The sequence below is a fragment of the Otolemur garnettii genome, unplaced genomic scaffold (assembly GCF_000181295.1).
Source record: "Otolemur garnettii isolate 467f Iridium unplaced genomic scaffold, OtoGar3 scaffold00026, whole genome shotgun sequence".
Classification (NCBI taxonomy): Eukaryota; Metazoa; Chordata; class Mammalia; order Primates; family Galagidae; genus Otolemur; species Otolemur garnettii.
The window spans coordinates 4,601,765-4,615,737 of NW_003852421.1; the positions used below are offsets into that span (position 1 = coordinate 4,601,765).

Below are 13,973 nucleotides of genomic sequence, written 5' to 3' on the forward strand. Positions count from 1 at the left end.
AAAAAAAAAAAAAAAAAAAAAAAAAGCTATAACCTTTAAATGTTGGAGTATGTCATTAAGAATAAAATAAGAGAAAACAAACATTGCTGAAGCCATGGCACTCTACCCAAGGGGACAGCTTGAGACTCTGTCTCAAAAAAAAAAAAAAAAAGTAAAGGTACTATGGGCAGAGCATGAATGTATTATTTCTAGAGCTACTCTCTTACCTCACATATGCTTGCAGTTACCAGCCAACTGCTATATTTTATGGGGCTGCCTATCTATGCTTTTTTTTTTTTTTAAGGTGAGCACTATGCTACTTGCCTGTGGCAATAATTGTTCACAAAAATTTCCTCCAGTTTGTTCATCAGGGGTAAGGAAAATGCAAGGGGAAGCAAAAGTTTGATAATCAGGCTTGAAAAAATAAAAATAGGGAGATTAGAATCTAATCTAAGAGATTAGATTCTGGGAGTTAAAAGCATTCGGGAAACAGAAAGGGCTAATTGCAGGAAATATACAGTAAAAGGAAATATATAGTAGGAAATATACAGTAAAAAGTAAGCTCCGGTTATCAAAGCAAGAAAGCACTCAAGGACTAATGGAGTGTGTCAGTGAGACACTGGTGGCTTATGGTGGCATCAAGTGGCCAAATTTGGGATAATGTGAGCATCAACAAGAATCACAATGTTAATGGATTTATATACACATATGTCTGGGGTAAATTTAAAAATATTACATCAGTAATTTCTTTAAAAAGCCCTTGATTCCATAGACAAACAAATGACAAAACAGAGGTATGGAAAGAATGCCAGTTAATAAATGTAGAAGGCCATGATAGAGCATCATCATTTATAATTCCCTATGTAGTAAAAGACTCTGTGGAAGATTATATGAGCGGTTGTGGAACAGGATATACTTACTGCCTCAGGATAGAATCCCACAGGTTACTTACCAGTTAAGAGGAAAATGTACTATTAAGGATAGAGAAATACAGCCACTACCTTCGCCAAGTGATCAAATTTAGCATTGTTAATAGGAGAGTCTAAGATAGTGTCTCTATGGGTTGCAATAAGAGGCACATAACATCCATGTAGTATTCTTGCTTAAATGATTAAACTGACTCTAATCATGAGTAGAAAAAAATCTGACAAGTCCAGAATGAGGGGGATTCCACAGACAAATGGCTCAAAATTCAATGACTTAATTTTTTAAAAAGGGTGAGGGAGACTTCTAGATTACAAGAGATAATAACCAATTACATTATGGGTTAAAAAAATAATAAAACTATGAAAGGAATATTGGGGACAGTGGAGAATTCGAATATACACTGTATATTAAAGCATTTTATAGAATTATTACTGTTCTTAGATTTGATCACATATTGTAGTCATCTAGGAAAATGTTCTTATTCTGAGGACATGCATGCTAACATATTTGGGGGTGAAGAATCTGAAACTTACTTTTTTTTTTTTTTTGAGACAGAGCCTCAAGCTGTCTCCCTGGGTAGAGTGCTGTGGCATCACAGCTCACAGCAACCTCTAACTCCTGGGCTCAAGCAAGTCTTCTGCCTCTGCCTCCCAAGTAACTGGGACCACAGGCGCCTGCCACAACGCCTGGCTATTTTTGGTTGCAGCCATCATTGTTGTTTGGCGGGCCGGGCTGGGGATTCAAACCCACCACCTTAGGTGTATGTGGCTGGCGCCTTAGCCGCTTGAGCCACAGGTGCCAAGCCCTGAAACTTACTTTCAAAGAATTCAGCAATAATAAGCGTGTGGGGCTGTGAATGTGAAGAGATGTAGAAATCAAATGTGGCAAAAGGCTAAAGGCTCAGCGCCTGTAGCTCAAGTGGCTAAGGCGCCTACCATATACACCAGAGTGGGGCCTGGGACTGCCAAACAACAATGACATCTACAACTAACAAATAGCGGGGCATTGTGGAGGCACCTATAGTCCCAGCTACTTGGGAGGCTGAGGCAAGAGAATCGCTTAAGCCTAGGAGTTGGAGGTTGCTGTGAGCTGTGATGCTAAAGCACTCTACCGAGGGCGACAGCTTGAGACTCTGTTTCAAAAAACAAAAACAAAAGCAAACAAATGTGGCAAGATGTTAAAAATTAATGAGCAGAAAGACGACTAAACAAACGTTCATTGTATTATACTTTAAACTTATTTGTAGATATAAACCATTTTTTCTAAATAAGAGTTGAGGAGGAAGGAGAATGCAATTCAAAGAAGACCAAGGAACATTCAGCCACCCATAGCAGAAACTGCGCAGGAAGACCTTCCCGCCTTTCCGGGGCTGTTTCCTCTAGGCGGCTCCGGTCACGTGGCATCGTGGCCCCGCCCACGGCTCCCAGAGGCCCGCGCGCGCGGCCGGCAGTTCCGCGCTATCTCCCGGCTGGCGGGCTGCGGCTATGGAGGGCGAACCTCCTCCGGTTGAGGAGCGGCGGCGGCTGCAAGAGGAGCTGGGCGAGTTTGTGGAGAGCTGTTGCCGGACGCTGGAGGAGGTGACAGCGTCCCTGGGCTGGGACCTGGATAGCCTGGATCCGGGGGAAGAGGAGGCGGCGGAGGTGAGGGGCGCGGCAGTCGGGCCCTTTGGGGACCCGCGGTCTGGTGTGGCGGGCGAGTACGCACGGTGTGCAGCGGCGGGGAGAGCTAGGAGCCCCGATCAGTGTGCAGAGCCGTAGCTGGTGCCGGGGACCGATTTAAACCCAGGCATTCTGGCTTTTTTGAGTGTGCTGAGGCCTGGCGCAGCCCTGCAGCTTCTGGGTCTGCGTCTGGAGCGTGTGAGGGCCTCTGGGCGTCCCGTACCGACCCCCGGCCTGGCGCTCCTTCCGCAGAACTTCGGTTCTAAAGAAAATGGGAACATGTTGTGGCTGGGGAGCGAAAGGTAGATCTGGTGTTTGTTTAGAAAACGCGTGAATGGGCTCGGCGCCTGTAGCTCAACCAGCTAAGGCGCCCGCCTCATACATCAAAGCTGGCAGGTTCGAATCCAGCCCAGGCCTGCCGAACAACAATGACAACTACAACCAAAAAATAGCCAGCCGTTGAGGCAAGAGAATAGCTAAGCCCAGGAGTTGGAGGTTACTGTGAGCTGTGATGCCACGGTACTCTACCCAGGGGGACAGCTTGAGGCTCTGTCTCAAAAAAAAAAAAACCGGAAAAGAAAACGCGTGAATGGATCTCAGTGTTGGGCTCACAAAGGGCTTGGCAAAGGGCTTGGCAATTTGCGTTGTCATTTGTCAAATGGGTTTTGCAGTTGCACCAAATTGGGTGTCAGGAGAGCTGGGAGTTTGCCAGTTCGCCTTTCTCATCCTCAAAATTGGACACTTATGACTGAGACAAATCCGATTATAGGATTATTAAAGACGTTACTAAGAGATGGTAACCAGGACGTTAGAATTGTTTTTTAAAAAATGCAGTCAAGTGAACAATCTTCACTTTTTTGTTTTTTTAATGAGAAGAAAAGAAGTGGTCCGACGTGGGGTAAATCGTGATCTTTAGTATTCTTTCTGGGTTTACTGTGCTGTGGTAATTTTTCCCGCGTTTAAGCTACATGACTGATTCCTCAGAGGCCTTTAAAGCATACTGGATTTGTATATATACTATTCACTATTTATTGTATCAAAAGCACAGTGGAAAATTTAAAATCTGTTTGAAGCTTGAATTCCATAGTGTGTGCCTACCAAACCTTGCCATTGGGCTGTTTACTCAGTATTGCAGTAACATTGGGTTCCCTGCATTAACACATAGAAGCAGAGCTTTGTATAAACTACTTTTTTTTTTGAGACAGAGCCTCAAGCTGTCACCCTGGGTAGAGTGCTGTAGCATTACAGCTCACAGCAACCTCCAACTCCTGGGCTCAAGTGAGTCTCCTGCCTCAGCCTCCCAAGTAGCTTGGACCACAGGCGCCCACCACAATGCCCAGCATTTTTTGGTTGCAGCCCTCATTGTTGTTTGGCAGCTGGGGCTGGATTCGAATCCACCATCTTAGGTGTATGTGGCTGGTGCCTTAGCCACTTGAGCCACAGGCCCCAAGCCTGTGTATACTACTTAATGTTTACATTCCCTCATTTAAAACTCCAGATATCCCTATGAGATTGGGACTGTTGGCCACATTTTACACATGAAGAAACAGACACAGAAGGGTAATTTGTTCAAGTATATATTGCACCATATGTGGCTCTTAGGATTTAAACCCAGGCATTCTGGCTTTTTTGAGTGTGCTTGAGCGCTGTGCTGCCTCTCTGAAACTCCTTTGTAAAATCCTACAATTCTGACAATCAGCTATGGGTGTACATCTAATTTTCGCAAAACCAGTTATCGAATAATCATGGGAGAGACTTGGCTTAAAAATTCTAGTTAGTGACATCCATAAATCCTAGAATAGGTGGAGTCCAGTTACGGAATCTTCTCTTTTCCACTAGTGTTTTAATGTTTTTTTGTTTGGTGGTGGGGAGGGGCAATACTGAGAAGTCACCCATTGCAGTACCCTGTCTTAAGGTCTATGATGGGTGGGGCCGGTATGTGGTACAGGTTATTGTAGGCTGTGGTGAGTTAGCAAAGGCTTCCCTGACAAAGTAAATTCTAAGCTGATAAGGAAAAGTGAGCAGAATTAGTGAGGTGAAGCATGGAGGAAGCATCAACAGCATGTATAGAAGTCCAGAGATAAAAGAGTGACCAGATCAAGAAACCTTAAGTAGTTAAGAATAGCTAAAGCTTAGAGTTTGGGGTTAGAAAGGAGTGATTATGGCAGGTAGGGGCCAGATTTTTTTTTTGAGACAAAGTCTCAAGCTGTTGCCCTAGGTAGAGTGCTATGGCATCATGGCGGGTGGGGTGGGGTGGGGAGGGGTCTAACTTTTGTTCAGGCTGGTCTCCAACCTGTGAGCCCAAGCAATCCACCCTCCTCGGCCTCCCAGAGTGCTAGAATTCTAGGCATGAGCCACCACGCCCAGCTTAGATATTTTGTTTTAATGAATGCAGTGGGCAAAGCCTGGAAATATTTTAAGCTGGAGCATATCGTAATAGTATTTGCCTTTTAATAAAATAATAATTGCATATATTTCTTGAACACTTGCTGTGTACCAGGCCCTGTTCTAATTATATTATGTGTATAAACTTCGTAATTTATTTAATTTCCACAGTAGCTTTGTGAGAGCGGTCCTGCTATTATTTTCATTTTTATCAATGAGGAGACAGGTATAGAAAAGTTAAGTACCTTTCTCAATTTTGTACAGCCAGTAAGTAGCAGGCTGGGATTCAGGTTAGCCACAGTGTGGAGAAGGAGGTGAAGACTAGAAGCAGAGAGAGTAGAGTCTGGAAATGGCTGTTGTAATCCAGGAGAGAGGTGAAGGGATTTCAGAGATATGTAGGAGTAAATTTATAACTAGGTGGTTGATTGAATATAGGTGATGAGGGAGAAGAGGAAATTTCTTGTTTGAGCAAGTGGGACCTTTCATTGAAATAGGAAAACACGAGAGAAACAGGTTTGAGGGTTAGAAGACTATGAATATAATGAATGTATTATTGTTCATATTGAATTTTTAGTTTCTTTAGTATAATGTACTCAAGGGAGAAACAAGGCCTAAAGATAGAGATTTTGAGAGTCATCACTGTATAGTGAGAATTGAAGCCATGAGCTCTATAAGCATATATTGAATTGTAGAAGGTCAGTAGTTGAGATCTACATGAGACACCAACATTAAAAGGAAAGGAGTAGCGCAAGAAAGGCAGATCTTTGGAGGAGACCAAGAAGGAGCCAGACAGGTAAAAGGAGTATGAAATGTATATCACTATGACAGAAACAGACAACTGGAATGTGGCCTTCAGTAGTTTCAATTTTATGAGTCCTGTGACATGTTCTTTGGTTTTAGTAGTGAGAAGGTTGTTAGTGACCTACTGATTGTTTTCAACGGGGCGATGGTGGCAGTGAGTGAGGAATGGTCGCAGGTGAGACTGTTGAGATAGTGAATATAAACAGATCTTCCAAAGACATAGTCTTTGATGAGATGGTACAAGGGCAGAGGCGCTTTAAGGGGACACAGAGTATTGAGGGAGTTTTTTTTTATTTTTTAATTTTAAATACATACACGCCTATGTGGGGGTTGGGAAAGATCTGCAGAAGAGGAAGTCTAGATAGTACTGCTTAATCAGATAGTAAACATTTTATGGTATAATTATTTCTTTAAAAGTTATGTATCTATTTTCTTTGCTTCTGTTTGATTTTTATAGGATGAAGTTGTGATATGTCCTTATGATTCTAATCATCACATGCCTAAATCATCTTTAGCAAAGCACATAGTATCTTGTAAATTGAGGAAACTGGGCTATACCAAAGAAGAAGAGGTACCATATATTTACTGTATTTTATATATGTGTGTGTATGTCATGTAATTCATGTATTAATAAATGCATAACATTTAAAACTTAACATTGTAAAGTTTTTCTAACATCATATAATAGCCCTTTTTGTAGTGTAGCATAGTACTTGGCTAATTTCACAAATTATTATGAGAAGTATTTAAATGGTACTAATCTGTAGTTTATGTCAAATCTTAAAATAGTTAATATCTAATACTTAGGAACACTAACAATTTTTTTTTTAATGTTTAGGATAAAATGTATAATCCTGATTTTTTCTATGAGAATGTGAAGATACCTTCAGTTACTTTGAGTAAGTATTAAGTTATTAGATTATAATTTTAAAATGTCTTAGTATAGGTATTGATTTTTCATTTTTGAATTATAAGCATGCTTATGATTAAAAAAGACATTCAGTACCATAAGAGAATGTAGGATTAATTAATATTATGGGAAACTAGTTTGTATAATCTGAAATCTAGAGACCAGGTTTATATTCAAAAGGTGGTGAAAACCCTACAAAGCCTTATACATTAGGGAAGGTGCCTTCCTTCTTGATTATAACAAAAATCTGAGCATATAACAAAGACTGGAGGATAAGACTAAAAGTGTGAATGGGTTCCAGAGATTCATAGCATATTCCGAGGTTAAAGTGTCAGGCTCTGGAAGTAGAATGCCCAGATTCAACTCCTGGTTTTGTAACAAATATTTAAGTTTCAACAAAGTAATTAAGCTATTGCCTAAATTTTTTTTATAAAGTGAGGGTGATGATAATAGCAATTTGTGAAGATTAAATGACAAGTGTGTCATGTTTAGAATTGTGCCTGAAACTTAGCTGGAGGCAACCAGAGGGGTCACAGAATTAATATAGTTATAGCACAAGTTTCAAGAAGTTAGCTATTGTTGATCGCTAAAATTTGTAGCTGCTGTTGCTGCTGCATTTCTAATTACAGTGTTTTGTGACTGCCTGAAGTCTGGTTATTTACTGGGCTTTAGATTTCTTCTAGATGGGAAAGAATTCTGTGTTCAGATTATTTAAGTAGTGATATAGATGTTTGCTTTCTTTAGATTCTGGAAGATTTGTCTATGTAGCCAGAGAGTTTGGATTGGAAACCAGTTAATCATTTAATTGTGACACTGATTAATCATATTTATGGATTTTTTTTGACAGATAAAGACTCTCAATTCCAGATAATTAAACAAGCTAGAACTGCAGTTGGAAAAGATGGTGATTATAACAATCAAAGTAAGTAGCATCACAGTTTAAACTACTTAATGAATCAAGTTGGTTTTTTTTCATAAGCACATATTACTAATTTTCAGGAAAACCCTCATGAAAACAGTTCAATGGGAAAGGTTAAATTTTGCATTTAACATCGGGGTAATTTGCTTTGTTTTTGCTTAATCTGAATCAGTAGATACCACCTACTCAAGTAAACCAGAGTTTTACTAGGATACTATCTTAGCTAATGCTAATGCTTTGGAATTATATGGTGATTTTATACATGAGATTGCCTTGTGGATAATTTTTAAAAAATTATTAAGTAAACATAGATTGTTCTGACTTACCATGGTTGGATTTAGGATTTTTCAGCTTTATAGATGGTGTCAAAGTGATACACAACCATAAAGCTTAAGACTTTAAGCACTAGTGATTCTTTTACCAAAGACTCTTTGGGCTGTGCTTTCAACTTAGCTGTATTTTCAGCTTATAATGAATTTATTGGGACTTATTCCCGTCAGCAGTCCAGGAGCAAATGCCATTGAGTGAGACAGTTTTACCCTGAGATTTCTTCTAGAATGTTGAAATGCAGTGTAACAGATAGGCTTAGGCTGAAAGAGGTAGTCTCTCAGTTTTTTTCAGAGCATTACCCTTTAAATGAGTTGGTTTTTATTTTTTTATTTTATTTTTATTTTTATTTTTTGAGACAAGAGTTTCATTTTGTCCTCCTTGGTAGAGTGCCGTTGCATCATAGCTCACGCAACCTCAAACTCTTGGGCTCAAATGATCCTCTTGCCTCAGCCTTCCAAGTAACTAGGACTACTAGTGCCAGCCACAATGCTGGCTATTTTTAGAGACAGGGGTCTTACTTTTGCTTAGGCTAGTCTTGAACCTGTGAGCCCAGGCTGTCCACCTGCCTTGGCCACTCAGAGTGCTGGGATTACAGGCGTGAGCCACCGTGCTCGGCCCTGTGAGTTGGTTTTTAATCATGTTGGATCTTGGACCTTCTGAAATGATGAATGCTAGGGATTCCCTTCTCAGAAAAAAAGCCCCAACACAAAGTTTTATGTATAATTTCAGTGAATTTGTAGATCTGTTCATGCCCAGCTTTGGATCTGGGTTAGAGATTTTCTTCTTGGGGCTTCAACAGAGATTAGGTTAGAATTTTTAAGCATAAACTTTTAGGAAATTGAAAGAAAACTTAATATATTAAAAACAGAAGTGAATGAGTTAATAAGAGTTTAGATTTATGATGACCCCTAGGTATGACATCCAGCGAAAGTCTGACCGGGATTTCTGAGTTGTCTTCTATAGGTAGCTTTCTCTGGACATGTTACTTTTTTCTAGCTGTATTATATTCACCAGGCTATAGTCAATGGCTTGTTTTCTTTCTCTCTTGTTGGAGTTCACGGTCTTTACTAAACCTGTTGTAAGCCAGTATCTGAACTTGATTTCTATGAGTTGTATTGTGGCATCTGAAAGGAAGACCAATTTACCCTTAGCCCAGCCTGTCTACATTCAGGGTTCCCTATAATAGCCTAAAGCACATTTCTTGTATTTCCTGTTCGGAAGTTCCCATTTTTGTGCCAGTCAGCTAAATTCCAGGGTTTTTTCTTTTAGAGAGACATTTGACTCTCTTATATGGAGATACAACTGAGCTGCCAAGGCTTTTGGGGCCTTATTGGTTCTACTCAGTGTCCCTGTTTAATTAGTATATCCACAAAAAGGTAAAAGTTTTGATTTTTTTGGAGGGGTTGATACTTAAGAACTTTTATCTGACTCTTAACTAGTTAGATAAATTTCCTGAATTTTTAGAATTGAAAGAGAACTTGGGGATCATCTAATCCAGCATCTGCAAGTTACAAATAAGGAAACAGTTTCTGTCTGAAACATACATGTAATCAAGTTCTGGTGTGTTTATTCTAAAAGTCTTCAATATTTTTGTTTTTCAAAAGGTTCCTTTTTTCAGGGCTCTTTTGTGTATTTCATTCACAACAAGCTTGTGATAGAGTGGACAAGTATTTTCCCCTCCATATTAGGTGAAAAAATAGAAGTACATGAAAGTGAAGTAATTTGTCTCTGCTAGGTAATAGCAAAGCTGGATACAGAGCCAAGTTCTGAATTTTGTTACAAACTTTGAACTCAGTTGTTCTGTTTTCTGTTAGAAATTCTCTAGATTTAGTGAAATGAGTGGATTAGGATTCCATGATTAAGTGGAAATCTATCAAAAACTTAAAATATGTGCATAATCTCTGCTACTGTCAGGGCTGTTCATTGCCTTAAACATACATTTAAGAAATAAGCTAGTTGCTTAGCCTTGTTTAAAGGACTTCTTTTATTTTTTCTTTCTTTATGATTTAAAGCTATCTTTTATGTTTAGAGAAACAGAGATAGTGAATGCTAAACATGTCCTAGGTCCAATAATTGGTAGCGGCTATTTTCTAAGTGGAATTAATTGCAAAAAGCAATATTAAGATGAAATGAGTGGAGAGTTTTGTATGTATGAGTTATTTAGAAAATGTTCTTTTTTTAAAAATAAATAACTGGCTAATAAGGTAGATTTGGGCATGAAGTTTAGTTCTTTACAAAAGTAAAGAATTTTTTCGGTAGATAGTTAAGAACTTTTATTTGATTTTGAATTCTTACACTGTCACTGTCCTTAAATTAAAGTTTAAATGTCAAGAATAACTATTTTTATATTATCTATAACCCTTTTAACATTTTTTTTTTTTTTTTTTTTTTGAGACAGAGCCTCAAGCTGTCCCCCTGGACAGAGTGCTGTGGCATTACAGCTCACAGCAACCTCCAACTCCTGGGCTCAAGCGAGTCTCCTGCCTCCGCCTCCCAAGTAGCTGGGACCACAGGCGCCCGCCACAACACCCGGCTATTTTTTGGTTGCAGCCATCATTGTTGTTTGGTGGTCCGGGCTGGGGATTCGAACCCGCCACCTTAGGTGTACGTGGCTGGCGCCTTAGCCGGTTGAGCTATAGGCGCTGAGCCAATTTTTTCTTTTTTGATCCTGTGTAGAGTTCTGCAGTTTCTCAATAGATTGTTTTTGTGGCCTACTTCTGTCTTACATGTTTTAAAATCTTTTACCTGGCTCGGCGCCTATAGCTCAGTGGCCAGGGCACTGGCCACCTATACCAGGGCTGTTGGGTTCAAACCCGGCCTGGGCCTGCTAAACAACGACAACTTCAACAAAAAAATAGCCGGGCATTGTGGTGGGCGCCTGTAGTCCCAGCTCCTTGGGAAGCTGAGGCAAGAGAATTGCTTAAGCCCAAGAATTAGAGGTTGTTGTGAGCAGTGATGTCATGGCACTTTACCAAGGGCAACATGTAAGACTCTGTCTCAAAAAAAAAAAATCTTTTACCCTAGGACAAGAATCTCTTTGAGTTATCTTCTTATTGATGTATTTTCTTTGAAGGGAGAATGATTAACATTTTACATTTTTCCTTGTAATTAATATTTTGTTTGCTGTACACTAAAATATAAAGTTTTTGACAAGGTTTTATGTGTATTTCATTCCATTAGTTGTGTTGGGCCTAAACTCAATGTACAGAATTTTCAATCTGTTAACTTCTATAAAAATCTGAACTATCATTAGAGCTACATGCTTATTTTTAGGGGATAGTTACTTTGGTTAATTTTAAAACCAAGACATTAATTTTAATCATAAAAGTCATCTTATGTTTAGTAGTTTTTCTTTTCCTTCAGTCTTAAATATTCAAGTTCTATACTTCAATTTCATGAAGTATGTGTGAATCATGGTCATGATTTGAAGATCAGTATACAGTAAAAGAATCTTAAAGAGAGGGTAGAATGGCTTTAGACTTGATCTGTTCTTATCACTTGTGAGACTTTGGGCAGGTTATGTTACTTCTATGGGCCTTAATTTCTTTATCCTAATGTTAAGGAATTGACTCTGAATTATTCCTAAAATTCTAAATTATATTTGTGATGGTACCTTTACTACTATTGACTATTGTATGTCATGTGTTTGAGATGCCTTGTGATGGCAAACATGACTAACAGGAAGAATGAGAATTAGTGTTACTAAAAATAGTTTGGGCTGGGCTGAGTGACTCATGCCTGTAATCCTACCACTCTGGGAGGCCGAGGTGGGTGGATTGCGTGAGCTCACAGGTTTGAGACCAGCCTGAGCCAGAGTTGAGAGTTTTTTCTCTAAAAATAGCCAGGAATCGGCTCGGCGCCAGTGGCTCAAGCAGCTAAGGCGCCAGCCACATACACCTAAGGTGGAGGGTTCTAATCCCCAGCCTGGGCCCGCCAAACAACAATAATGGCTGCAACCAAAAAATGGCTGGCGCTGTGGCGGGCGCCTATAGTCCCAGCTACTTGGGAGGCTGAGACAGGAGACTCGCTTGAGCCCAGGAGTTGGAGGTTGCTGTGAGCTGTGAGGCCATGGCACTCTACCCAGGGGGATAGCTTGAGGCTCCGTCTCAAAAAAAAAAAAATAGCCGGGAATCATGGCAAGCGCCTTTATTCCCAGCTTCTTGAGAAGCTGAGGCAAGAGAATTGCTTGAGCTCCAGGAGTTTGAGGTTGCTGTGAGCTATGATGTCATAGCAAAGTTCTAGAGATGGGTAGAGATGATGGCTGTACAACATGTGAATGTACTTAACGTCTCTGAACTATACACTTAAAAATGGTCAACATATTAAATTTTACTACAATTAAAACTACAAAAGAAGGCAGCTGGAGGGTCATGAGCTACTATGATTACAGCACATTCAGATGTACCTCTAAATCTTATAGAAATGTGCATTTTGAAAATTGACATTTTATGTAAATGTAAGCTTATTTGTGTTTATCCTTTTTATTTTTTGCTAGAAATATCTATGTTCTGAATGATTTGAATGCAGCTTGTTGCTTAACTTTTCCTGTACTTTTTCTTTTTCAGTAATTGGGGTGAGTATAAAGAGGAATTAGGAACCTGAATATACTCCTTATTTAAAGATATGCAGTATCCTTTTTGCAAATGATATCCTTTTAAAAGTATCAATCAAATTTCTAAACTTTATTTTAATAGCTATCACAATATTATAGTCTTAATTTGGAATTTTGGTTGAATTACAAGAAATTTTAGTATCAATCTACACCATAAAGAAATTGGAGATTAAATGAACAAAGAAAATGCCAAAATATTTTAAGGAAGAAATTATATTTCTTTGTTTAAAAATAACAGGCAAAGGTTTATGTGGAGCTTGTTTGTCATTCATCATTGTTTTTTTAAGTTTTTTGTTTTTCTACCAGATTTTTATAGCCCATATTGAAAGGAATTAGGCTTATCAAAGTTAATTTTTTTGTAATTTTATATTATAAAATTAGATGTTTTTATACCTGGCTACATAAAAGAACTTTTCCTAGTCCCTACCAGAATTAGAATAAAGTTGATTAACTGGAGAAGGAATCATCTTCCCCACTAATTCAAAGTCTAGGAAAAATGGCCATATATTGTTATCTATAGCTGTTAAAACACAGCCTCAGATTCAGAGCAGCACTCCTCTTAATTTGTAGACAAATGTAAAGTCATCTCTTTTTGGTGGTAATGCTTAGTTCATAGTATATTCTTGTTTGAATTCTTTTGCTTCTACCCAAGAAGGTTAACAAGGTTAGACTTTATCAAATATCTGGGAAGAGCTACTGATTTTTACATTGTTCTGTAAACCATAGTTAACTACTTTAGGATAACCTAGCAAACACTGAAAGGATTCCTTTACACTTGATCTTAGCCAAAAGGTCAAGAAGTGGTTAAGATTCCTTTAGTAACTCATGCTTTTTGTTTGCATCAGTGAGTAATGAACTCTAGCAAGAATTGTTTTAAATTGCTTTTTTTACAGTTCCAATCATTTTTTTATTTGAGAAAATTTGAATCTCAAAACAAAAATTTTCTTCAATGTTTAATACAGCATATCAAGGTATTGTATTTACTTTTTTCATTAATGAGCAGATTTTGGAAAGTTCTGTAACTTCTGGGGGGCACTGCTATTTACTTTTTAAAATTAATTTGTTTAAGCTAGTATATTTCCTCCTAAGGAAATTGAAATGAGGTTAGTTTCAGTTTAATCTGTCTTTGGACTGAGGAAACATGGGATTTCTGCTACTTAATTGTTTTTTTGGTCCGTAGCTCTAAGTCATTGCACGAATGGAATGTATTTTGAATATTGACCATCTAGCCTATTGTCTCATACAAAAAAGACTTTTTTTTTTTTACACTTTTAACAATGTTTCCATAGTTTATTTTCAAAGGAACATTAATGTGTATTACCTATTAAAAGCAAATTTTTCAGCTTTTATGCGGGAAAGCATGTAAATAGATATTATCTACTTTCCCAATATGGGTAGTCTTTTAAAAATTAGTACTTTCGGCTCGGCGCCTGTGGCTCAAGCAGCTAAGGC

General features: G+C 38.6%; 1 protein-coding gene across 1 annotated transcript in view; it reads left to right on the top strand.

Annotated features, from left to right (window-relative positions):
* The first annotated feature begins 2,360 nt into the window (after positions 1-2,360).
* SNRNP48 (small nuclear ribonucleoprotein U11/U12 subunit 48) overlaps positions 2,361-13,973 on the top strand; it is a 20,752-nt gene continuing 9,139 nt past the window's right edge. The window contains exons 1-4 of the mRNA XM_003788292.3: positions 2,361-2,546; positions 6,208-6,321; positions 6,589-6,649; positions 7,508-7,582. Coding sequence (XP_003788340.1) covers positions 2,391-2,546; positions 6,208-6,321; positions 6,589-6,649; positions 7,508-7,582 — 406 coding nt within the window. The 5' untranslated portion in view covers positions 2,361-2,390. The remainder of the gene's footprint in view (positions 2,547-6,207; positions 6,322-6,588; positions 6,650-7,507; positions 7,583-13,973) is intronic.